At 45.2% G+C, this 26,743-nt stretch overlaps 1 protein-coding gene across 2 annotated transcripts in view; it reads right to left on the bottom strand.

Moving 5' to 3' along the window:
- Positions 1 to 353: 353 nt before the first annotated feature.
- The window catches only part of LOC135899334 (polyprenal reductase), a 36,178-nt gene continuing 9,788 nt past the window's right edge, over positions 354 to 26,743 (bottom strand). For both annotated transcript variants that reach the window (XM_065428568.1, XM_065428569.1), the window contains exons 3-5: positions 16,699 to 16,884; positions 9,450 to 9,584; positions 354 to 2,777 (exon numbers count right to left, since the gene is read on the bottom strand). In XM_065428568.1, the coding sequence (XP_065284640.1) occupies positions 2,518 to 2,777; positions 9,450 to 9,584; positions 16,699 to 16,884 (581 nt within the window). In that variant the 3' untranslated portion in view covers positions 354 to 2,517. The remainder of the gene's footprint in view (positions 2,778 to 9,449; positions 9,585 to 16,698; positions 16,885 to 26,743) is intronic.

The raw sequence follows: 26,743 nt of genomic DNA, 5'->3' as shown, positions 1-26,743 counted from the left end.
TGCTTTTCACATCACATTTTATTGTCTCCATATTGAAAGCCATCTAGATGTATGTATGGCTGTGACAGTGATAGCTGATTGTGTTGTCCAGCAACGACGCCTGCGTGGGAGTGCTGAAGTGGCCGCATGACCAGGGTGTTGGTGATATACGTATCATCAATAAGAACCGCCAACAAACATATGCTTAGTACTTTAAGAGTGTGAGAAGTCGCTTATACACTTTAGTATGTTTGATGTATCAGTTCCTCAGATTGGCATACATTTGCAAAGGAATTTTATTGTAATATATACACACTGCAATATTTTAACACAGATTTCCCAGGGCCAAAAATGAGCACTGTTGGATGCAGAGGTCATTTGTATATTTATTTATTCAGCCACAAAGTCAGGAACAAAATAGAAACACTTCCAAGTCAAGATTGAGCAAGGCGAGCTCAAGAGGTAGCTCAAAGTATGAAAGGAAGTTTTACTTGACAGCAGAAGTTCAGGCATACATTTATCGAGAAGTGTAAAGAAATACACTGACTTTTAGCAAATGTACACAGTCATGCATAGAGATTATGATAACAAATCACAAAAAGTCCTCCCATTCTTTGTGCAGCCTATGCAATGTGGTCATACAAGCAGTTTTGTGGAAGCACCAGCATAGGCTTTAAGTGTATCTAGTAAATGTTCGACGTCTTGCAGTATATTAGTGCAAAAGTAATCACTATCCCTAACACCAAATGTGAAGTGTATTATGCTACCACTGACAAAAGAACAATGGCTTTAAAGTGGCCTTGCAACATTTTTAGCTTATGGTAAATCATCTAGTCACTAGGCATGTTGTCATGAACACCTCAGCCAAATATTATTTCTGTGCATGGGTAGGGAGGCTACAATATATCTTGAATGACTGCCTGCTGCTTACCTGAATCTCTTGAATTTGCTACATTTTATGCTTACTGTCATGCACCTACTATTTTGCAAACATGACTGCTATTGGCCAGATTTTTTTTTACATGTTGGGCAGTACTGAAAATGGAGAAACCTCATTACAAATTAGGCAGTGGCATCATCTGGTGGTAGGGAGGAGAAGAATACCATTGTACCAATACTGTGGCCTTCATTATCAGAGAGTGTAACAAGTTGGTCTTATTTGCTATGCCGACATCAAAGCTCAGTGTAATGATAGGCGAAGCAACATTGCATCGCTCCACTTCGGTACAGTTTCAAGAGCAGTAGGAATTAAAAGATATTGAAGGAATGGCAGAGGCAACGTTTGATTGCCAATAACTTTGTTCTTAAAAGATGCATTCGAAAATATTTTTTTTGTCAAGAAGATTCTTAAACATGTTATGCATTCCACATTCTTGGAAGGTGCTGCAGGGCCCTTTTAAGGACATTGCAGGCAATTAGTTGTGCATTCCAAATGGTGTAAAGATGGCAGTAGTGCTGACAACAATGTGGCTGGAACTGCACTCTTAATTCTACTGCATGCTATTTCACGCCTAGGTGAATGTTGCAAACAGGTTGTGCTACAGTACAACTTGAATGCCTTCATTTTTACAGTCACTGTTCAGTGTGCTACTCTGTGTAGCAAATCAGTTTGGCATCATGTTACTTCTCTGAGAAGTTTTTGGCCAAATACGAAGAATAACTCCAGCTCATAAATATCTGTTAAGTGAAAGCATGATCTTGCTCCCCTATGTAAATGCAACGAAGAATGGTGTTTTCAAGGTGACCTTACTTATTCAGTTCACTTTACAGGTGAGTATATGCTACATATTCCATAAAAAGTGCCACTTTGGGCAGACGAGTGGCACTAACTACAAACACAGGTGTAGCAAACTTTCTCACTAAGTGAGAACCAAGATAAAAGAAAAACAAAAAAGTGTGTTTGTGTGTGTGTGTGTGTGGGGGTGACCTTTATAAAACAAGATGCATGTGGGATGCCACCTTGCTTGTCATAAGAGCATTTTACTTGACAGTACCTGCAGCTTGAAATGCACAACTCTACTGAAAACAATTACATACTCTGAAAGCATGCTTACACATTTCCTTCCCTGCAGCAGGCACTAAACACACTGTACTCAACATTCAAATGCATGGTTTCTGCACTGTTGGTACCCACAGCTTAATGTCATATATTAATAGGTCAGAGGTCCTCTGAGGTTTGTTTGCCCACTCCTGGTGGGCACACACATGGCTGTTGAGCAGTAGAAATAAATGGTGCGTAGCCAACTTGTGGCTACGCTATAGCAGTAAATGTTTAATGTGAAAAATCTTTAAAACACATGATGTAATGACGACATCATTTACTGAAACTTTAATAAAAGCAAAAGCTGGCATCCACGAGAAGATGGATGAGGTTAACTTTCACTTCCATGAAACTTCTCCCACCTTGCTGATTTCCACAGAACTTGATTGACTACTTGAAACATTGAACAACATTCTAGAGGCACTTTTTAATTTATTTGTACAGCTGTAACCATTAAAAGAGTGAACAGTAAACAGCTATGACATTCTCACACAATCCTAGAGCACAAAGGGTATGATTGCCTTTCTGTGCTTTGGGTAACTGGGGAAATTTTGCCGATACCAGTTGTGGCTGAAGAAAGAGATGGCCACTTGGTTGGACCAGTTCCAGGCCATCATGAGCCACCAGGTGGTGTTGGGCTGGCCTAAGACCAGGCTGAGTGCACAGTAGATTGCAAGCTCAGCCATGTAGTGAGGGCAGGAGACATATGCAAACATGCCGCCCTGGGGAATCTTGTGATTCAGTGTGACCACATTGCCTGCAAGTAGGGATCGCACAATGAAGAAAGCTGCTGTGCAAGTCTGAAGATGATACAACATGCCCGCCAACTGCTGATAACCTTTTCAATTGCCTCTGGCAAATCACCACCACATGATAACACCTGATGTTGGTGATGCTGGTGCTGCTATGATTATTTCATTTTCATTTATTATACCTCAAAGGCCCCAGTTGGGGTATAACATGAGGATGGGTTTTAATTACAGTGAAAGTGCGATTCTAGTGCTGCCTTGAATTGATGTGGATTGGAGTGGTGCATGGTGGTGCAGTCCTGTGCGGTCGTCACAAAAAAGGAGTGAAGATGAGCGGTAGTTCGCGCTGGCGGAGGGTAAACTGCTCTAGGGTGGCTTGTGCGGCTGGGCAAGCGACGAACTGGTAAGATAGCTGGAACTTCGAAGGGAGCATTATAAAATTTGTGGTAAAGGCATAGTCTAGATATGTGACATTGCAATTGAAGGTTGGTAAGGTGACCATGAGCCTTAAGCTCGGAAACTCTGGAATGGTAAGAATACACAGAGTAAATCAAACAAGTGCCACGATTTTGGACTGATTAGAGAATATTAGATAGGTTAGATTGATGAGGATCCCAAACAGCACATGCATATTTTAACTTTGGGTGAACAAATGTAAGATAAGCTAATAGTTTCACTGATGGGGGAGCGAGTCTTAAGTGCCTACGAAGAAAGCCCAAAGCGCGATTCACGAAGTTAACTATGTTTGTTATGTAGGTTGGCCAGGAAAGATTGCTTGAAAACGTTAAGATATTTATAAGATTCAGTGGATGATATTGTGGAGCTGGAAATAATATATTGTGCTGGCTGGTAATGTGGCCTGCAGTGCGGTGGAAAAATATGAACCCTTTCAGGGTGAATGACGTAAGTATACGGCGCCGTGCACAAGTCCAAAATGGTCGATGCCATATATTTACTGTGCCGTTTGTATGTTCAAAAAGCACGCCAATTTCCTAATTTTTTCTTTCCTGGCATGTGCTGCCACTGTGCGGGAATACAGGGAATTTTTTTATCGCCCCTCCCTCTCTTGGTTTTCGTCGGATGGTTTGTTTTAGAGCTAGTATGTTTGCACCAGCGTGTCTATGTGCTACCACTCGCGCATTGGTGTGTGCGCGGGTGGGTAGTGGTCAGTGTGAGTTTTGTTCCGTGGGCGGCTTCGGCTTCTTGTGCTCACAAAACTGATGGCTATCTCGTTACTAATCGCTCAAAGGGTGACCGCCTGTAACTCGCTCGTTTATTGCTCACAGGGGTGCGCATACGAAAGATGTTGCCGTGCATGCGTTTCCTTTTTTTTTTTTTGAGACTCGCGAAAACTAATAATCTCTGGTTAGCGATAAGATGAAGATTAGTGGAAGTTTGTCACATGTGTTGTTTTTTTTGACGGGCACACAACTACAGTTTTCTTGAATGCACTCACCTACGCAGTTTGATTACGCTATGGACATAAATATTAGTGTAAGAGCAGGAAAATTTGAGACTTGAGAAATATTCTCGTGTGCACATTTTTTGAGCCTTGAACTATGCATATAACAATGCATCAAATTTTTAATTCTCATAAGTTTATTTTCTTTTTTTATTGTTGTTATTTATGAATAAACAGTACATATATATCAACGGAAAATATTTTTTTCTCACTTTACGGTCACCCTAGAAAAATTACTGTAAATTTTTTTCGAAGCAGGTCTCTCTGAAGAATTTAAATCTGCAATAAAAATGGACCCTGAAAGGGTTAATGAAGTTTTCTTGATATCTGAAGACATTAACCATGTGTTGCAAAAGGACTCAATAAGGCTGAGGTCATTTTGAAGAGTATTAATATCTGTGCTGTTTCTAATGGCGCGATATACGATGCAGTCATCTGCAAATAGATGAACGGTAGAAGAGATATTAGCTGGGAGGTCATTTAAATAAATGAGAAGTAGGGGTCCAAGTGCTGTACCTTGTGGCGCACCAGAGATTACGGGGGTGCGGCTTGACAGTGATGGCTAAATAGTCAACCTGACATGATCATTATTAAATGCTGTGTTGGGCTTCAACCAAACAAAATCCATTGTCAAGTGACTTGGCCAAGACACAGGCAGTAGCTCCTGCCCAATTAATGTGGTTTGTGACTGCATCACTTGGCATTAAAACTTCTGAACAGTTTTATAATGAATGCATGTGATGCATGTTCCATTATGATGAACAGACATTTAAAAATTGAGTGATACTGATGCATTTATTGACACTGTCCACCAGATTAACAGCTTGCAAAACAGTTATGAGAAATCCAACTCAAAGGGTTCACAGGTAGTTGAAGTGGTCAACAGTGGGTAAACAAGGGAAGCCTCACACAGGTGCCAACATTTGACACCCCTTGTTGTTAATGTTTGCCTGAGGCCTCCCTCATCTGCCCACTGTTAACTGCGACTGTCATAAACAGTGACATTAAAAGGTATCCACTAGCTCTAGCCTGTGTTTGGTGTATAGGCACAAAAAATCAATAAGGGCTTTCTGTTTCCATGGCACATGCAAGGCTATAAAACGGCCTGAAATTCGCTCACAAACCATCAACATCTTCACATTTATTGTGACATGGTAAGAAAGTAAACTGAAAGGTAAGTAACCTATTGTTGTGTTTGAATGAGTAAATGAATATGATGTATCTGCTTATAAGCTTGTGATTCCATTCACTTGCACCAGTGCAAAGCCAAGGCCTGCTGAACACTAGAAGAAAGAAATTCAGAGGACTTCTTAAACCCAGCCTACAATGTTTGCAATGATGCAGTGTTGGCAGCTTGAGCAGCACATTTATGCCTCGGTATTTCTTGTGGCCAGCTTCATTGATTAGACTTTCTTACACATTTCTTCACAAGTAACCTCATATAATCAATGTAGTGATTAAATGCAATGTGCATGATGCTATGATTAGTGGCGTAGCCAGAAATTTATTTCGAGGGGGTTTTCCACCGACAACTACCACTCCTCCCACTCCTTCACATCTCTCTCTCTCTCTCTCTCTAGGGTGCCCCCAGCTAACTTTAGTCAGAGTTCAAGAATATGCAAATGCTATGTAACTGGACAGAACAACGGTAATGTTGTTTGCCATCACTTGCAGATACTCAAACTACTTTTTTCATTCCACCTAATCAGATAATTAGATGAAAAGTGTCAATAAGAAAATTGTAGAGCGACATGACAAACTCCTGATACAACTTTCTGTTCCTCAATACGTCCTAAATAAAAGTGTTTTTCCGAGCGTGAAAGCAGCCTGCAAACGCACGCAAAATTGCTGCGTAACTGGCCACTCGAGGCACTTTGCGTGTATTCACACTTGGAAAAACTTTTATGTAGCATGTATTGAGGAACAGAATGCTGTATCGGGAGTTTTTCATGTTGCTCTACAATTTTTTCAGTGACACTTTTCATCTAACTATAATATTTGAGAAGTTGATTAATTAATCAAGACTGATTATCTACTTAGGTGGAATGAAAAAAAAAAAAACTGTTTTGAGTATCTCCAAACGACGGCAAACAACATTTCCTTTGTTCTGTCTAGCTACGTGGCATTTGCATATTTTTAAACACCAGCAAAAGTTAGCTGGGACACCCCCGGTATATATACATATATATACACACACACACACACACGCACGCACGCACACACACACACACACACACACACACACACACACACACACACACACACACACACACACACACACACACCGGGGGTGTCCCAGTTAACTTGAACCAAGATTTAAACAAAAAGAAACAAAGAGCTCTAGATAAATTGTGCCGACTGCATAGTAGCTGTAGTCGTTTGTACTTATAGCCAGTACTTCTTCATCACGAAGTATTAATTAATTGCTTTTAATTAGTGACCTTTCTAATTATTGCTTGAATCGCAAACATATCAATTACAAAGCTGTAGGGCACCTCAAATAACCTCCGAATAAAGCATTTCTTTCATGCTCATTAAAAAATCAATATGCATAATCAACCAATGAACAAAAAAATACTAATTACCTTGTGGTCCATATTGCAATTTACAAATTCTAGCTGTGGAGTATGCAAGGCGGATGCACTTGGAATATGTTCTCATAATCTCATGTCTTCGCATTACATGAAGGGTTAGGTCTAGTAAACACAAATACTTAAGAAAGTAGATGGGAAAACAGCACTGCGGTAGCTCTAAGAGCATCGCACGCGTAATGCAAAGACGTGGATTCGTATCCCACCTGCAGCCAGTTGTTTTCTCATTTACTTTCATTTCCATTCATTTATCATTTCTTTAATTCAATTAATAAGCACAAATAATTTTCCCTGTGCTGTCCTTGGTGTATTTGGTTGTTAGCTTCTTATGATATATGCGTGCATGCATGCACGTGTGTGTGTTTGGAGGTTGTACACTACGTAAAGGCAAACTCCTAGCACTCCCCGGACAAGAATGCTTTAACAATGAGGACGTACATTTTTGCGTTGCCGAAACAACACTTTGCTTAACTTCTGACAAAAGCTTTCCATTGCTATGGCGTGCAGCCACTTCGCATCAAATTATGCTGTCATCCTTGTGCTATTTTAAAAACATATGATATAAAGAAAGCCAAAATTTTGTTTACGAATTGATGCATTTGTATAATGTATGTTAATGATCTAGCTAAGCTGGTACATGACTTGGAAAAACGAACAGCACTAAAGACAGGGCCAAACAATAACAAGACAGTGCACTATCGCGTGTCTTCTTGTTTGCAGGCCAGACTTGTTGCAGCCCAGGTAACAGCGGAGATCACCATTGTTTTCCAGCCAGATCTTCTAGTGAGTGGTACAGCCACGGCTACATATGGAAGATGGTGGCCACTATTTTGCAAGTCGGCTATCACTCAATCGTGCTTTCGGCGTTGTGGGCAGGCTATATTATTCTAGATTTAAGAATACAGGAACGAAGCTTTGTGCTAAAACTCTGATAGTGTCATATGATAGAAGTTTCGCTCACTTTCGGTGACCTGCTGTCTGAGTTGTTTGAGGATATGTTTGGAAGTAATTTGCGATCATGGTATTGTAGTCATCATGTGATGCATATTTTTATTTGATGACACTCGAGAATTGATGAGGCAGACAGTCCTAAGCAGGGCTGCTCCCTTTTTGGAAGCCTTTGTGAGTATTGTGTTATGGCATCTGTAGTTCGCAGTAAAATAAGGGCCAGTAGCTCCGAGAGGTTCAGAAGCGTTGTCTTATGACACCCGTCTATTCTCAAAATTGCCGAGACGTTCAGTTAGGATGGGCTCTCCGCACCAAGCAGCACGTGTTACGATGGGGTAGGTGAGTCTCAGCTAGGTGACCGGCCATGGCCGTCTGTTGTTCTGAGACAGGGCAATGGCGAGATGCTCTCCTTAGGTCCATAATTATCTGCCAACTTAACTCTTGATGCCTTTTATGCGCATCCCCCTCCTCGTACCCATCACGTCATTCGCCTTCTTAATTTTCCGTTGGTCACTGTCATGCTCTTCAACATTCACCGGGTTGTTGAATGGTACAATGGCTGCTAATATCCCTATATTTCTGTTTCTGCATGTATTTCGAGGCCATTCACCTACCTGCCCTCCAACCTGTTGGTTGTGGTGGTTTCTTAGCTTCCCTGACCCAGCACCCCCGTCCTTGACATATTTTGCTGTGCGCAAATCAGCGTTTTGTAGGTCTTTCTTTTTTGTCTTTTTGACCGAACAGCAAGCTCAAATTTAATGTCGTAATGAAAGTTAGAGACACACAGTGCTAATGTAATTAAAAAATGCATGTGTAGCACCAACATCAGCTATAATAGAATTAAGGCAGTTCAAGAAGTACTGACAGAAAATTTTTCACATGTTTACATCTTTATTGGATAGTTGCCGACCCAGTAATTATGCTATGGAACCTAAATTCCTCAAGAGCACACCAAATAATTGATTACATTACCTTTCAACACGACCATCTCAAAATGTACGCCATGTGCAGCGTGGCTTCAGGTGTGGAAAAAAGGAGACTATTCTTGTCACCGAAACCTGATGTACCAGTTTTGTGGTACCTGACACACTAATGCATACACAAACACTATGACCATGCTGCTGAAAGCCAAGTCCATTCTGCACTCAACGAGACAAGAGGGGAGAGTGTATTTCCCTGCATTTCCAAGAGATACACACAATAGGATGGGCCAATCTTGCAGCTTTGGGCCACATAGTGAATGTACAGCCTTCGACCACTGCACTGGGCTGACTGGTGCGCTCTTGAGTTCATTGTGGTACCACATGACCACCACCTTCACTTTTGATGACGCCAATAGTCTTCATATCCAAAGCTGTGCTACACTTGGTGAACACTGAACAGGTCGTATAAGAAGTGCTGCAGTTAATAATCTGTGGCGCTTTCGAGAAACTGAGGTTTTGTACCATAATTATGGCAGCTACTTAAAGAAGCAAAAATACAACGGAATGCAAAATTTTAAGCACTCCTTAAAGGTCCTAGACACTTGATGGCATTAACCTTGCCCATGTGGCACAGGTATAGCGTGATATGTGGTAGCACATCATAGTGAACTGTCAAAAAGTAAAACAAATATATGTACCTATGTTATGTAATTCAGTTACCATCCAAATGGCTGCTAGTAATAAAGTGCCAAATACCTTTATGGTCTTTCCGTAAGGAAGCCATGCGAAGGTGAGAGTCAAACTGCACGCAGAAAGCCCACAGGAAGATGACTGTGCCAATGATGTGATGCGCCGAGATATCTGATACAGAAAACCTTGGCATAGCAGATTCTGCAAGGAAAAAAAATGTCTGACAATTACAATACTACCTAATGCGAAATTTGAGCACAACTGTACATGTGTTTTCTTTTTGCGATATATTTAGGCAAAGAATTTGATACCGAATTCACCACACTGACTGGCAGTGGGCCGGTGTCGTCAGTGCCTTCGCAGCGGGAGGGGCAGGATGGGAACGCTAGCATGATGAATGGCATGGTAGCCAGCTATGAAAGAAGATGATGACAAAGGTGCGAGCAGTGGCACGAGCGCGAGGTGCAGTGTAGGAATGCTGGCATGACGAGTGGCATTGAAGCCAGCTGTGGAAGAAGACAACGAATGTGCGAGCAGTGGCACGAGTGCATTCACGCGATTACGCCTAGGGACGGTGATGCTCAACCCAAGAATGGGTGCCTAACAGCAGCACTCTAAATCTGCATATGCAATGGCACAATACAAAAAGTTTGATAATGAAGAAACTTTAGTGCATGATTATGCTCAGCTACAGTAGCTGATTGATAGTTTGGACACCCATCCCTAGCCATGAGCACTGAAAATTTCTGATTATGTGTGGTGCTTTGATTTTTTTCAGGCAAAGCTTGTATTGGCTCACAAGTAGCATTGTTGTAGTCACGCAAAAACCCAGTTGCTCCCTGATATGAAATGCTTGGAAGCGCTGTGCTAACACGTGTCAAACTAGAAGTGATATGAAGTGCTGTGCTAACACGTGTCAAACATTAGTTCCTTTGTGTTATGTCATAGGCAAGCAGCCTATATGTATAGTTCGTTGTCTCTGAAATAAACATTGTTGTGCGTTTGCTCTTGGGCCATCTCCGTCACTCTGTCACCCGCTACAACAGTGGCGACGAGGGTGACCACCCTGCGGAGCCCCTGCCACCAACAGTGGCGTCTCGGTAGCGCTGAGAGTGCTGCTGGGTACTGGAAGTAATTGAGTCTACGAAGCGTCGGCGGTGATGGCCCTGGCTACGAACCTCGGTACCCCAAGTTTCGTCGAAAATCAAGATAATTGGGATATTTACTTGACTCGACTGGAGGCAGTCTTTCAAGCGAATGATATTAAGACAGATGATAAGAAAAGGGTGCTCTTGATTTCAACACTGTCAACGAAGATGGTAGGCATTCTTGCTGGACACTGCGCCCCCCCGGAAAGTAAATGGCCTGAGTTACAAGGAAGCACTTACCCTCCTAAACGACCACTGTGCATCGAAGTGTAATGAGGTTGCTGCAAGTTACAAGTTCTTTACAAAGGACCAGGCTGTAAACGAATCTGTCTGGGACTATGTTGTTGAGCTACGCAAGCTTGCGGATAAGTGTAACTTCGGCACCAGCTTGGACCGCATGTTACGGGACCGCATTGTCTGTGGCATCCTAAATCGCGCGGCGCAGCAGACGCTGCTTGAAAGAACTGAGCTCACACTTGCCCAAGCTGAAACGATTGCCACAGCGGCAGAGACAGCCACACTGGAAGTAAGCGCCATGACCAGACCTGATAATGAGGCAGTGTGTGCAGTGTAGCGAGAAAATCGCGCCGATATCAGACCTTCACCATATTAAGCAAAGCCATACTGATTGCGCACGCTGCTGAAACTACAATCGCGAAGCAAGCGACTGTCAAAAAGAGAGCAGCGTTTTCGCTGTCGAAGATTGGTCATTTCGCAAGGAAATGCCGCTCCCAATCAGGGCTCCGAGCTGGTCGTAGGTGTGATGGCGTCGCTAGCACAGTTCATTATGAGAGTGCTGTATGCGAAACGGAGGAAAGTGATATTTCAACAGTCTTTCCATTGCAGGGATCACGAGAAAAGAAATGTTCGCTCCAGGCGTTCCGCAGAGTTATCCGCTTGAGTGGCGTGCCCTTGAACATGATTTTTGACAAGGGATCACCGTTTTCTATCATTCTGCAGGAGGTGTATCTAAAGCACCGTCTGAGTTGGCCACGCTTATTGAAATGCAAACACACACTCAGCTGTAGTTGGGCAAGCTACCCACTGTCGGGGAACTGCACCTTCAAGCCCATTTTGCGGGGAAGGCTGTACCTGCCACATTGATTGTTATAGGCTGTTCGGGTCCCAGCCTCTGCGGAAGAGACTTAATCCAAGCATTCTCGCTTCTGCCGTTCGGTTTTCTCACTATGGTTGAATCGACGTCAGCAGATCCTGACAGCCTCAGAACCGAGTTTTCTGCCCTTTTTGAGCCAGGGCTTGGAAACATTCAGGGGCCACCTGTGAAATTCCACACTCGAGAAGGCACCCAACCGAAGTTCCACAAGGCGTGGTCAATCCCTTATGCTCTTCATGAAAAAATGGAAACAGAGCTGGACCGTTTAGTGGAGCAAGGCATATTATCGCCCATAGCACATTCCAAGTGGGCGGTGCCACTTGTACCAGTACTGAAGTAAGATGGGTTCCTTCACATCTGCGGTGACTTCAAAACCACAATCAATGCTGCCTGTATAACTGAGCAGTTCCCTTTACCAAACATTGAAGACATTTTTGCGTCGCTACGTGGGGGATCGTTTTTCACAACACTGGACCTTAAGGATGCACATAACCAACTCCCTTTAGATGAGGAGGCGAGGAAGTTGACCGTGATAAACACTCACGAGGGGTTGTTTGGAGTTGTCTTGGCTCCCGCTATTTTTCAGCGACACATGGAAACGGTCCTGGCCGGCGTTCCAGCGGTGCAGGTGTATTTGGATGATGTATTGATAGCGGAACGTCAAGACGGTAATGGCTCAGTGCTCCGGTATGTTTTACGCAGGCTTCAAGAGAATGGTATCAAGCTGAAGGCCAAAAAATGGCATTTTTGCAAAGACGCCATCATCTACCTGGGCCATCGCATCAACAAAGACAGCTTGCATCCGCTTGAGAAGAACCTAGCAGCAATATGCGACTCACCACGGCCTACGAATGTGAGCAAACTGCGCTCGTTTTTGGGTCTTTTGAATTATTATCACTGGTTCTTGCCGCACAACTATGTTGGCCCCATTGTATCTTCTGCTTGAAAAAGAGGATAAATAGCATTGGGGAACGGCACAGGAAAATTCATATCTCAAGGCTAAACAAACACTTCTGAGTTCGTCTGTTCTGACGTATTTCGATCCCAACCAACCTGTGTGCTTGGAATGTGATGCGTCACCTTCTGGTTTAGGTGCTGTAATCTCGCACTGAATTGGGAAATTGGATAAGCCCATTGCCTTCTGTTCACGCACGTTAACACAAGCTGAAAAGAATTCTTCTCAGCTCGAGAAGGAAGCTCTCGCACTGGTGTTCGGAGTAGCAAAGTTTCGAGACTACCTGCTGGGCTGCGAGTTTGTATTGGTCATGGACTACCAACCATTAGTGGGACTTCTACGAGAAGATCGACTTGTGCCTCCCATGGCGTCGACACGTATTCAGAGATGTGCTCTGTTTCTAAGCCAACATCGATACCGCATTGAGTACAAGGCCAGCAAAGAAAACGCCAATGCGGGCGCACTCAGCCGCTTGCCCGTGCCGAGATGCTTGTCGATTAGGCAGCTTACCAGAATACGTGCTGTCTTCAGAAAACCTTGACAGCTTGTTCGTGCCAGCGAGTGCCATACGGGCGCTGACAAATGCAGATGAATACCTCAGCATTGTGCAGCACTTAGTACTCAATGGATGGCCTAAACGCTTGTCACCGTGTCACAATCACCTTCAACCTTATTTTTGCAGAAGACTGGAGCTGTCAAGTGTAGAAGGCCTGCTCTACTGGGGTCATCGCATCGCCGTGCCCTGTAAAGCGCGAGTCTCCATGCTCGATGAGCTACATTGGTCACACCAGGGTGCATCTGTGATGAAAAGATTGGCTCGGATGCTGTTCTGGTGGCCTGGGTTGGATGGTGAAATCGAAAGCCTTGCACGTTCGTGCATCTCATGTGTACAAGCACAGCCAATGCCTCATCGCCAGGCTCCTATCTGCTGGCCAGAAACGGGGACCAAGTGGTCACGGCTTCACATTGATTATGCCGGACCAATAGAGGGACGCATGCTGTTGATAGTCGTCGACTCGCATACTAAGTGGATCGAGGCACTTCCCATCAGGTCAGCGACTACAGAAGTCCCAATTGCACGGCTTCGCGAATTGTTCGCTCGTTTTGGCTTGCCACAAACAGTTGTATCAGATGACGGGCCTCAGTTTGCAAGTCAGCAGTTTTCCCAGTTCATGACTGCCCACAACATAACTCATCTACGCAGTGCGCCGTACCACCCATAATCTAATGGCCTCGCAGAAAGCGCGGTCCGTGCAATAAAGGATGGCCTTCTCAAGCACTCGATGGTGAACGATCTCGAAACAAAACTAGCACGAGTGCTGCTAGGCTATCGATGTACTCCACTACCATGCGGCAAGCCTCCTTCAGAGATGCTGCTGAACTACCAAATTCGTTCACGCTTGGATACTTGTGTCCCTTCTCTACCTCGAAGTTATTCACAGCCTCTCAGTTTCCAGTCCGGGGACCAGGTGTGGGTGTGCAACTTTGGCCAAGGGAGGCGTAGGCGTCCAGGCATCGTCAAAAGCACCAAGGGTTCACGGCTGGTAACGGACGACACTCGCAGATACCCTAGCCAGGTGTTACTTGGGCCAAATTTTCCGTCAGGTGCCTGTATCAACGCAAAATATCCCCAGCAGTTTTCCTATGCATTCTATGCAAAATCTTTCAGTTAAACAAATTTCTGAATAGCGAATATTTCAGTTGAATGAACCCGAGGCTCCTGGTGGATAGTAACACCGGCTACAATTAGAAACTGCTGGCATCAATCAGGCATTTCCCCCCTGTGCGGTGTAAGCGAGCAGGAGGAACAGCGCGAAGAGGTGATCGACCCTGCGATGTGGACAGAGGACTGTCACCAGCTGGATATTGACAGCAACACTTCATTTGAAGACTATGTGCAGGGACAGTGAGCTCATTACCTGTGCCGAACTAATAGATCTGGAAATTTTTTCCAATGTTCATCCTGAGGAAGAGTGCAACGAGGAAGATGCAATGGCAGAAGCAGATTCACGTACTGTAATTCTAGCCGAGGATTTAGGATGCCTTGGAAAGTTGCGGGACTTCGTGTCTCAGCAACAATGTGTGCCAGAGGAAGGGCACAAAAACATAGACTCTCTGAACAGCTGTGTTACTTCTTTTGCTTGAAGAGCATGAGTGCAAATGAAAATTGGGGATTTTTTTTTTTCATATGAAATAGGCAGCAATGTAACCGATATGCATTTCGTATATGGTGATGTACATAACTCCATAAATTGCATTTCGCATGTTTGACTCGTCTGCTGTGCCCTATGCTGTTCCATATTCTAGTGAATATTCAGTTTAGTGAACTTTCAGTTAAGTGAAGTAAGTCAGGACCCAAGGGACCCAAGGGACCCAAGGGACCCAAGTATTTCCTTGGGTTCCTTAAAGTTCACTCAAGTGAGCGTTCACTGTATATCCAGTTAAAGAAACGATCATGACAGAATCACAATGGCATAATACACTAGATAGATAGATAGACTCAAAAGTACCAAAAGTAAGCAAAGAATGCTAACTAAGCACATTAAAATATGTATACTAACACACAAAACAAGCACACTGCACCTATGTCATGCTTTTGTCATTTTCTTCATGACTGTGAGTTCACAATGCATTAAGGATGTTTTTAAACACTATCGAGTTGTGACATCCAATGAAATCTCCCTACAGCTGAGCTACTGGCAATAAAAAAAGGGCTGGCTGCATTTGAGTGCGATTTCTGCGTGCAAACTCAGTCACACCCTCCAGGCACATGGCACGAGCCACCTAGCAACACTGCAGAAACTTTCAATGTTAGCACTAGACTGCCTTGACAGGCAGCCCTGACTACGTGGGACTTAGAATTTTTCAGTATGTATTTTAGCAATAATTTCCTAAATATACCTTCTGTCCTTTCATACTTGAATATACTTTCATCAGAAAGACTGCATGAACTAAAGAAAGTCCAGGAGCATGAGCAACAAAAGAACATTTCAGAGCAGGAAGACAGGCTTTGGATACCAGAGGTGAGTCTTAGTAGTTTTCTTCTTTTAGCTGCACCAAGCATTTAAAATTTGGACAACATAAAATAAATTACACATACCATTCGAGTGTCCAGACTGGAAGCCTCTAGATAAGTAATTTTCACAGTTCAGTACGTATGACATTTTTTTGTTGATCTTAGTTGGCCAAAGCATTTAAGCAGTTGGAAGCCTGTCCAACATCCATGCAGATCTGTCCGTACAGATCATCATGCATTACACAGATGCATAATGAAATTTTGAATGAGAAGGTTACTGTGAGAGCTATGCAAGCAATCATTCCATTTTCCCAGGCTTGTTGAAGTAAAAAATGCATGGAAAAAGCACCATGACAATGACCTCAAACCAAGACCGTGTCAGAGACTTCCTTTGTAAAGATTATTGTTGACAGGATGACCCATGCGAGGTAGTGAAATTCTGAATCATTGTTTGAACTTCTAAGAGCACCTGTAGCACATCAAGATACAAATTTGGACATTCAGGTGATTTCTTTGCGTAACTTGAATGGTTAACAACTATGTTTTTGAAAGCAATTTGAGAACAAGTTTGAAACGTAGAGTAGTAAAAGGAAAAGGTACATTTCGCTAAATGCCAGATCATAAATTCAGACAGCTAATAACTACTTGCAGAATTTTTTTTAGTAATAAATGAAAAGTCAAAGCTCTAAACAAAGCTCATAAAATTTAAACTGTCATTCTTCGTTCTTGAAGATGTCGCAGCAAAACCACTATTTTCAGGTATGCACGTCTCAAAAAGGTGAACAAATTTATTTGAAAACTTAACTGGTGTACCATGCTTACACTCAGTGCTCATATTTTATTTTATGGCTTGTTATGGTGATATGTTTTAGCGCAAGAAGTAAACTGATGAACTACGAATAAACAGTGAATGTCTCACATGCCTTTCAACACTGCATAAGTCTCTCAATGTCAGTGGTCACATGAAGTTTCTTGTGCCTAGGAGCTTGGGATTACAGATACTGAAATCATTGTACATGGGCACTCCTGCCTACAGCATGGTAGCAAAGCCAGAAAGCCGAGATCAATAGTTTAGTCATTACCTGATGTACTTGGCGCATTTGCCAGTATGGTGAGCTGCACTCCAAAATAGAAAAAGTACCCCATGAGGTAATGCCACACGTGCATGCGCACGTTAGAGTAGACCGACACAAACATACACTCGTAGCAACGTCGATACACATGGCATGTCTCTAGCACTTGTACTAGGAGGATGCTGGTTGCTGACACTGCAAGAGAGAGAGGGAGGGGGGGGGGAAAGAACACATATCAGTTAAGAAAATGAACTGTTCACAGCCTCAATGCATAAGTTAGCCTAACAGCATATTTGAACAAGTATGCATGAAAAATAATGGTAGGGAGAAATGTCAATTAAGGCGCTTGGCTGTGGGCAAGATGCTGGAATGTGCAAAAATTCTGCGTTCCAGCAACTGGGCAAGAAGAGAAGGCAACCACATACACATTGTGAAGTGCAAAATTTGCAACTTTCTGAGCTCAATGAGAGTCGCAATCAATCACGCAGCATGATTTTTCAGCTAAGAGCACACAGTATCGCACTTAAAATGGTAATCTTTATTATATAATACAGTCTCAATTTTGTTACGCCAACAAATGACATGTGCATGTTCACTTGTTCCATGCACTTCAGCTTATTTCGAACATGTACACAATGCAATTTGAACACAACTCAGTCACACTCTCAGTCACACTCTCCAGGGGCATGGCACTCGGAGAGTGTGACTCGGAGCCACATAGCAACACTGCAGAAACTGCCACTCTTACCACTGGACTGTAAAGCCAGTATTTCCACTGAAGAAGCTATGCTTGATCAGGTTTGAGGTGCAGAAGACAATCTTAACACTGTCAGGACCCTGTGCTATTATATCGATAAGTTAAAACTTAAAATAAAAATGTCAAAGTAACTGTAATAAAAGCTGAATGCAATCTACTGAGTGTCGTATAAATAGAGCAACAGGTATACACGACTCTTCAAAACTGCTGGCTTAAATTTCGTACAGAGATGGAATTTCACAGTGGCTTCAGTTTAAGACTAAGTTTTCAAGCCAAAGTGCGCATCATCTGCTGTGACGGAACTAAAAAAATTGCTTTTTTGCAATGGAACAGAGGTGCCATCTCTCATTACTATCGTGAAGGGTGCATTTAACTATAACAGTGACAGATGGCACCACCATGCTGTTGCACCACAATTGGCATTTTACCAAGCACGGACAACGCACACTTCGAATATTTTGTAAACAACATGGGCAAGTAATGCTCGCAAACATAGTATTAAACTGAACCGACATAAAAATGCTAAATCTATGTGAAATGTGAGTGGAAATCAGCCAGTGGTTAGACCCCTATGTTACTGCTATTAGCATGCTGCAATATGAAGTGCTTCAGTTTCCCAGGATAGTTCTTCAAAACTGCCTCAGCATCTGTAATTTCAAAGTGTGTGGAAAACAACTTTTGAAATTAAACAACTAGTGTAGCACAGCTGGTAAGGCATCATGAAATGCCCGTAAGAAACATCTGGTTATACCTCAGCTTAACTTCTTTTCATTTACTTTTTTCGCTTTATAAGTTTGGTTAATTCATTTTTACAAACAGAAATAAACAAATGATATAAAAAGTAAACTTCAAACATGACTAATTCTTTCATGCGCAGGGGTTAGTCTCTGCAAGAAACCAATTACTGAAGGAAAAGCAAGAAACCAATTATTCAAAGAAAAAAATAACAGGGACTAAGAATGAACTACTGAATAAAGAGAACATGCTCAATATGAACCAAGGAGACGGTAGGTGGTACACTCAAGTAGCTACCATGGAAAAGTTTCCTGAACTTCCTGTGGTGCTCAGCAAAATGGTTTTTATACTTCATCAGACAGAGAGCAATGCTGTTACTCATGCATGCAAGTGCAGCTCTTGATCATATTTTTTTCCAGCATATTACACATTTCTATTGCACATGAGAAACTTCATGGACATAGAGTGACTGAAAGATAACCAGGTCAGCACAGAATCATAGTTAAATTGGGCAGTACAACGCGAACAATATAAAAGAAGAAAAAACAGAGGAAATGTCACATCCACTACAAGTTTATTATTGGAAAAAAAAAATAAGTAGGCTTATATATAAGGCGAAACCCACAAATGCAGAAAGAACAAAAGCATGATGATCGATGCAACAGAAGTATCCAGGAAAATGCAGCAACAGGAATTGTGGCTGTGGCTGTCCAGGAATTTGTCAAGTATGCACCAACTAGGCCCACAGAAAGTTCTTCTAAGCGATATTTCTTCTACATTGGGCCCATCTTTTTTGTGTTCAAGTTCACATTGCAGCATCGACTTGTTTTTTCACCCACACAGATTTTATGCCTACTACACAGGGAACAGCATCATCCCGACTGAGTTGTCATACCTCTTCGGCAATGTACGCCCGTCTTGGCGTCATGTCAAGCACATCTGCAAGATTCTCCATTGTGAGCTCTGGTATCAAGTACAAATCTACCAAGACTGGTTACGCATCATCTGCTATTCCAGCGATCCTCCTTGGATTGCTGACAAAAAGTTGCAGCAAATCAGGTCTTTCACAGCTCGGATGACAGAAGTGTCATGGCAAGGGTTGGTCCGCAACATACTTCGGTCGACTGAAAGGAAGAATAAGGCGCAAGATAAGGAAAATAACGGCCTGGTTCTACTTGGTGGGGTAACCATACCCGAAGACATAGCAGCAGTGCTCAGGAAAGGAGCAAAGTTTGGTGCCGCGCCTCATGTTCAAGCACATGAGCTCCTAGCAATAAAGAGGAGAGTAGCAAACAAAGCTGGAACAAAGACCTCCAAATGTTTTCTTCAGCAACTTCCAACACTGGATCCCAACACAGACCACAAAGAGACAATCTACCTATTGGAAAAGTTGTCTCGTACTTTCGTAAAAATGGTTTGTCGTTGCTGCAGGCAGACAAAGAGGGCGGATTCATCATCCTGTCTAACTCCAAGTTCAAAGACAAGGCTCTTCAAGCAATTCACAAGAACTTCAGGGCAGTCAAGGTAAAAGCTACGTGTGCAAAGAAGGATCTCAAGCACCAATGCAAGGAACTTAACCTTACTCGTTTGCCAAGCAGCCTCAACAAATGTTTTGTAAACTCATTGCAAGTGTCTTTTTCAGCAAAATCTCATGAAGAAAATGTTCTGTTCTGGTCAATCGTAAGTGAAAACGGGTCTTGAAAGTGAAAACATGCAACTGTGTTAGCATGTTTTTGCTGAAACATCTGAAACAGTTAACATTTTGAGATCCTTTCATTGTTCGCAAATCAGATTCATTGGTCCAGTTTTTCAAGGAAGAACTAGACATCGGACACGCCTTTTCCATTGATGTGGAGGGCCTTTTTTACTCTGTACCTCAGCATGCATAGCTAGCCTCTCTTAAAGAGTGTATTGACGAAAACCCCGAGGTCGCCTTCCAGAACACAGTGGGTATTAGTACGAGTAACTTTATTTATGTTATCAGAGGCTTAACACTCCACTTTTATATCTTTTGACGACGAATTCTTTTTCGCAGAGGGAGGGTAGTGGGGCGCCGACTGGTGCGGACGTGCAAACATCGGCTCCCGATATCATCAATGATTTCACGAGGTTATTCACGCTAAATCGAAGTGAATTGTGTACCAACGAAAGCAGCAAGTTCCACGGATTCCGTGGATACCGGATTTATTTCGGTGGGTGGATTCTTTCTCAACATTTTCTGCATTCGAATTCTCAACCTCGTCGTTCAAAGGCGGGTAGGCCTAGGCCTAACACTGCAAGTCAGTCATTGTCGCCATGGAAATCGTCACCGGTGTGACGATATCGCCGGAAGATGCGAATGACCCGGGCTGGATTGCGGCATATAACCGCAAATCGCGCAAGGTAAAGGCCAGTCAACCACAAGGAGCAAGTTCAAGTACTCGTGGCAGACGAAGGGACGGCGATCGCACCGCCGGACCGAACAGCGCATACCAGCGCCTCGTTGCTACCTCGAGACTCCCTCAGCTACCGAGGGACACGTTCCGTATAATCGTGAGACCCCGAGACGGTCTTAACGTGGCCAAATCTACACCAGTGCAGGTTGAGCAAGCCCTGGCAATGGCGGCAGCCCTGGCTCCTCAAGACCTCACGGAAGACTCCATCTGCCCCAACGTAACTCAGAATATCTTCATCATCTGCACCCCCAGCGAACGTAATGCAAGAGCATACGCCACGGTGCAACAAATTCGCATGAAAGATACTACGTATCGGGTCGCAGTATACCCGGCGCCACCCGATGATACCTGCAAAGGCGTAGTCCGAGGCATTGACCTCGAGCTCAACGACTCCCAACTCCGAGAACTGATCATCACGAAACGCAACCCCAACGCCTTGGAGGTGATGAGAATCAAGAACACCACAGCCGTGACAATCCTTTTCCAAGGAATGCAAGTACCAAATTACATCTACTGCGGAGCAAGCATTGTTCGATGCACACTCTTTCGCAGACACACAGAAGTTTGCTACAACTGTGGCAACATCGGTCACCGCGCGGATGTCTGCCCTAACCCCAGTACGACGTGGTGCCGGAAGTGTGGCATCAAAACTCCAGCGGAAGATCACCAGTGTTCCCCTCACTGCACCCTGTGCGGCGGACCGCACCCCACCGCCGACAAGGACTGCAAGCGCAAGTTTCAGGTCCCTTACATCGTTCGACAGAGACGCCGCCGCAGACGCAACCGACGAGGCCGTAGCCGCTCCCAAGGACCAAGCGGCGCCAGTCACAGTGACTCGACCGCCACCTCGGGTATTCCCGTAGCGACCACAAGGAGTCGCTCGGTCACGCCGACACCCGAGCGCCGCAGCGCCCTACGCAGCAGCCGCTCCCGCTCCAGGGGACGACGCAACAGCCGGCCCTGCTCCAGGGGGCGCCCTACATCCGGCCCCACCGAACTGACGTGGGCCGACCGAGTACGAGGGAGACATCACCAGCAGCAGCAACGGGACGTTTCATCTACCAGACAGGTAACGCGGTCTTCATTGCCCGAGCATGAGAGCGAGATAGTCACAGCCCTACGACAGGAACTAGCGGGTCTCCGGGCCACCATACAAGTGCTTACAGCGCAGCTTAATGACGCAAAACAGGAGATTCAAAACCTTAAAGCTCCCAAACAAGCACCACCCCAGGAGACAAACGTAAAAGTTAGCACAGCCAAACGCAAGCCCCCTCCGCTCCCAGAGACGGAAGAAGAGAGTAATGCGCCGCAAGACACCCTAGGCGAAATTCTGCGCCTCACGCGAGAGAACCTAGAAAGTATTCGTATCCTAACGAATCGTGTAGAGGTGGTCGAAAATAAAGTCGCCATAAAAATTAAAAACAAAGCTAGTCAGCCACAACAGATGGACACGACGACGCACCCCTCGTCACCAATAAATCCCCCGCAAAACCATCATGGCTAACACGACACAGGACACCTTAGAAATTTGGCAGTGGAATTGCGCTAGCTACGCGAAACGCAAATCCTCGCTGCAACAGTACCTCAAAATTCAACCCAAAAAGCCGCACGTAATACTATTACAAGAAACCCTATGCGAAACCCTCACGCTCTCAGGGTACAGGCCCGTCTCCCAAAAAGGAGGGGACGCCAGGAGAGGCATCGCCACGCTCGTTAATAGAAAATTCGCGCATATCGTTCATAACGTCCTTCCGAAAAACAGTCGCATCGAGGCGATCCTAATCGAGCTCGTACCTAACCGACTCCTAAAACAAAGCATTTTTGTACTAAACGTCTACAGCTCCCCTGCGCACTACAAACAATCTTTCCACGCGATCCTTACTAAAGCCACATCACTGGCACGAAACTCACCGCTCATTATCGCAGGGGACTTCAACGCCCCCCACCCGTCGTGGGGTTACCCCACAATCAAGCCTAGCGGCAACAACCTCTCGCGCGCTATCGACGACCTGTCCCTCACCCTGGTGACGGACCACAGGTTCCCCACCAGATTGGGTACGTCGACACAACGCGATACTACGCCGGACCTCACATTACTCCGAAATGTAGCAAACTACACATGGACGAATACGCAAGAGAACCTGGGCAGCGATCACTTCGTCATACGCACAGAAATACCAAACACGGCGGCCCCACCCCGGTCTTTCACCCTTACAGACTGGGATAGCTTCCGCCAGTTACGGAAGGAAGACACGAACACGTACGATTCCTTCGCAGAGCTCCTCTCTGCGATAAAGGGCGACGTAGCTAGAGCCACGAAAACCATACAAACGGAATTGGAGGTCCCAAGGGTTGACCCTCACCTTGCACACTTACTCGAGGCCAAGGCCTCGATACTTGCGCGATGGAGAAAACAACGTCTCAACAGACGTCTGCGCAAACGCATCGCGATACTCAACCGAGATATCGAACAATACTGTACGGAGCTCACAAGACTCCAATGGCAGGAACTATGTTCGGCGGTCGACGGCCGCATGCGAACCGGAGGTAAGTGGAACCTCCTGAAACGCATGTTAGACGACAGCCAAACAAAGGACAATCACAGCCACGCGCTAGACCGACTTTTACACTTACATAAAGCGAAAGGGGGAACGGAAGAGTCCTTCCTGGCAGAAATCGCCACACGTTACCTTCCATTAGGCGACGCTCACCCCAACGATTACCCGAGCATAAAGTGCGACACCACTCCCGAACTAGACGCTGCCTTCACGGAAGCAGAAGTTCGAGAGGCGCTACACAACCTCAACAGCAGGTCGGCCTCAGGACCCGACGGGGTAACCAACCGAATGTTACGTAACTTAGACGATCAGGCCATTACACTACTCATTAAAGACATCAACCATGTGTGGGAAACAGGAGAGGTACCAACGCAATGGCGCACGGCCACGGTGGTCCTTATCCCAAAACCCGGCAAACCACTTAACCTCGACAATTTACGCCCTATCTCTCTTACCTCATGCGTGGGTAAAGTAGCCGAGCACGTCATTCAAAACCGAGTGTCACGCTACATTGAGGAACACGAACTCCTCCCACACAACATGGTAGGGTTTCGACCCCACCTTTCCACGCAAGATGTCATGTTGCTCCTAAAAAGACAGGTCTTTGACGTTAAAACACGAGACGTTCGAGGCATCCTCGCCCTCGATATCACGAGAGCATTCGACACCGTCTCGCACCGCTTCATATTGGAGTCTGTGGCAGGCCTCGGCCTCGGCCAGAGATTTCAGGAGTACGTGCGCTCCTTCCTTAAGGACAGAGAAGCCCGACTGCGAGTCTCACAACTTAAGTCGGACTGCTACAGGCTGGGTTCCGTCGGAACACCGCAAGGCTCAGTCATCTCTCCATTACTCTTTAACATAGTGATGAAGGGACTCGCAGACAAACTACGAGACATCCCGAACGTAAATTGCGCTCTATATGCAGATGACATCACCATCTGGAGCCCGGGAGGCTCCCTGGCAGACATGGAGCAGGCATTACAGTCTGCCCTAGATGCCACGGAGGAGTACCTACTAGAGACAGGAATGAAGCTATCTTCCAAGAAATCGGAACTCTTACTATATCGCAAGTCTTGCCAAGGAGTCCGATACCTAACTCCTCTAGACGAACTTCCGATCGCACTACATACAAGAGACGGCCAACAGATTCCACAAGTCGACCACATACGCATTCTTGGGCTCCTAATCGAAGCCACCGGATGCCACGCACACTCGATCAAACACTTAACCGCCAAAACCGAAAATATGATCAGACTCATCCACAGAGTCTCAGGGCGCAGGAAGGGTCTCTGCGAAGATAACCTTCTGCGCGTATACCACGCATTCCTTATGAGCCATATTAATTACGTCGCCTCTGCCCACAACTGGACGAAAACAGAAAAGACGAAACTAAACACACTCATGCGCAAGAGCATCAAACAGGTCTTGGGCATTCCACAAAGAGCAAGTACAGCAAAGGTTGATCAGCTAGGCATGCACAACAACATCGACGAAGTGATCGAGGCTCAGACTATGGCGCAAATACTCCGCCTATCCTCGTCCAAAGCCGGTAGACTAATTCTAAGCGAAGCTAATGTCTCCCCATCTCCCTATCTCGAGCACGCTGTTACCCTACCGAGTGAAATTAGAGACAACTACAGAGTCTCACCGTTTCCCAGAAACGTCCACCCACTATACAACGTGGGTAGGCGTCGGGCCCGCGCCCGCGCGATTCTCGACCGCACAGACGCGGATCGTGAAGCCACCGCATTTGTTGACGCGGCCCAGTACGGCAATACATCAACTTTCGCGATAGCAGTTGTGGACGGCAACGGAACGTTACGGTCATCGGCATCGGTTAAATCGACCACCAGCGCTAAAGCCGAACAGATAGCCGTGGCCATCGCCATGGCAGACCCCACATTTACCCATGTCCTCACGGATTCGCGTGCTGCAATTCGGGCTTACGAAAGCGGCAATGTACCGAAAGAGGTAGCGCATATATTACTAGCGAGCTCAAACGAGTGCAAACGGTGCCTCTCCTGGTTCCCCGCTCACATGGGGAAAGACATCCACCCGCAAAAACCCAACCTCAATGAAACGGCCCATGACCGTGCGCGAGAACTTGCCCGCCGCGACGGTCCCACGGCCTCCGAGGGGCTGGACATTCAGTTTAATGACCCGCTACTCACATACCAAGAAATCACCTCACACTATCGGAAAGGCAGAATGAAATACCCGCTCCCGCACGCCAAACTCGAGCGCGCGCAGGCGGCCGCGTTTCGAATGCTGCAAACGGACTCGTATCCGTCACGAGGCCTATTAAGCCACTACAATTCAGAAATCCCGGCAAATTGCCCAGACTGCCCAGAACCCTACTGCTCACTCTCGCACATGCTTTGGCAATGTACCGCGTTACCAGAGGGCCCTCTCTCCAGTGAGCCCGAATGGGAAGAAGCCCTCAAAAGCCCGGACCTCAAACTGCAATTCAAGGCCGTCCAGAGGGCCCAAGAACTGGCGGAGCGTCACCACGTTCCCGTCCCGACTTGGGCGTCGCCTACGGTTTCGGCCCAAGGATCTCGCCGCATGCGATCTCCAACGGCTTAGACCCCTCAGGACCTCAATAAAGTTCTTGACTGACTGACTGACAGAGGGAGGGAATTTGCACTGGTTCCTGTGCGGCGCCAATTTTATGCTATATTTTTTGTCCCAGGTCGACCACACACTACAGGAGGCCTGTACGAGCACCAAGAAGTGATTTTAGAACTTTTTAACAGACATGGGAAGGGATTGCCCTTCACACATGAACTTCCCATGTAGAAATCCCTTCAGTTTCTAGATATTCATTTTAGTTTTTCTAGGGGACATGTGTGTTGGTCTTATAGGCCTCGAACTAGGAAGGGGATCCCACCTTTTGACTCGTCTTACTCTAAGACAATGAATAGGACTATAGCATCTCTTTGCCTTGAATCTTTGCTAAAGAAATCGTGCCACCACAAGATGCGAGAAAACTTTCAAGCACAAGTGACAAAACTGCTGGTAGCAGGTTATCCCCACCCAACAGTCAACTGTGTTATCCCAACAGTCATCACTGCAGTTGCTGAGGGTTTGTTGCAGAAGTTTAAGCAAGGAAAAAAGAAAGACAATAACGATTTCAGGGGAAAAAAGCGTGTGCCTGAAGTAGTTCCCTACATTCAAAGTCTCGCATATTCTCAAGAAGGCTGTGAATAGGCACGATGTTGGAGTGGTTTTCTCTGTCCCCAACAAACTTGACTGTCTTTGCCCTCAAATAGCTACAGCAGGTGAAACAAAGTGAGGCTGCCGAAAGGCGCACCGCTGGCCCTATCTAAACTGCACCAGCGGAGTTGTCTATGACATTCCTTTGACCTGTGGCAAAAGCTATATTGGTCAAACAGGAAGGTGTGTAAATGACAGATCTAGAGAGTGCACCTTAAATATTAAAAAGACGGAATGAACACATTTGGCAGATCGCATGAATTATTGCGGAGGATGTGAGGCATTATTTCGTGACGCAAAGATTCTAGGCAAAAGCCACAGTGAGCAGGCCCACTGGATACTGGAAGAATATC

This window comes from Dermacentor albipictus, chromosome 1 (assembly GCF_038994185.2).
Source record: "Dermacentor albipictus isolate Rhodes 1998 colony chromosome 1, USDA_Dalb.pri_finalv2, whole genome shotgun sequence".
In the NCBI taxonomy this organism is placed as follows: Eukaryota; Metazoa; Arthropoda; class Arachnida; order Ixodida; family Ixodidae; genus Dermacentor; species Dermacentor albipictus.
Note: the sequence above shows the minus strand (reverse complement) of the source record. Positions and strands in the feature narration are given on the sequence as shown.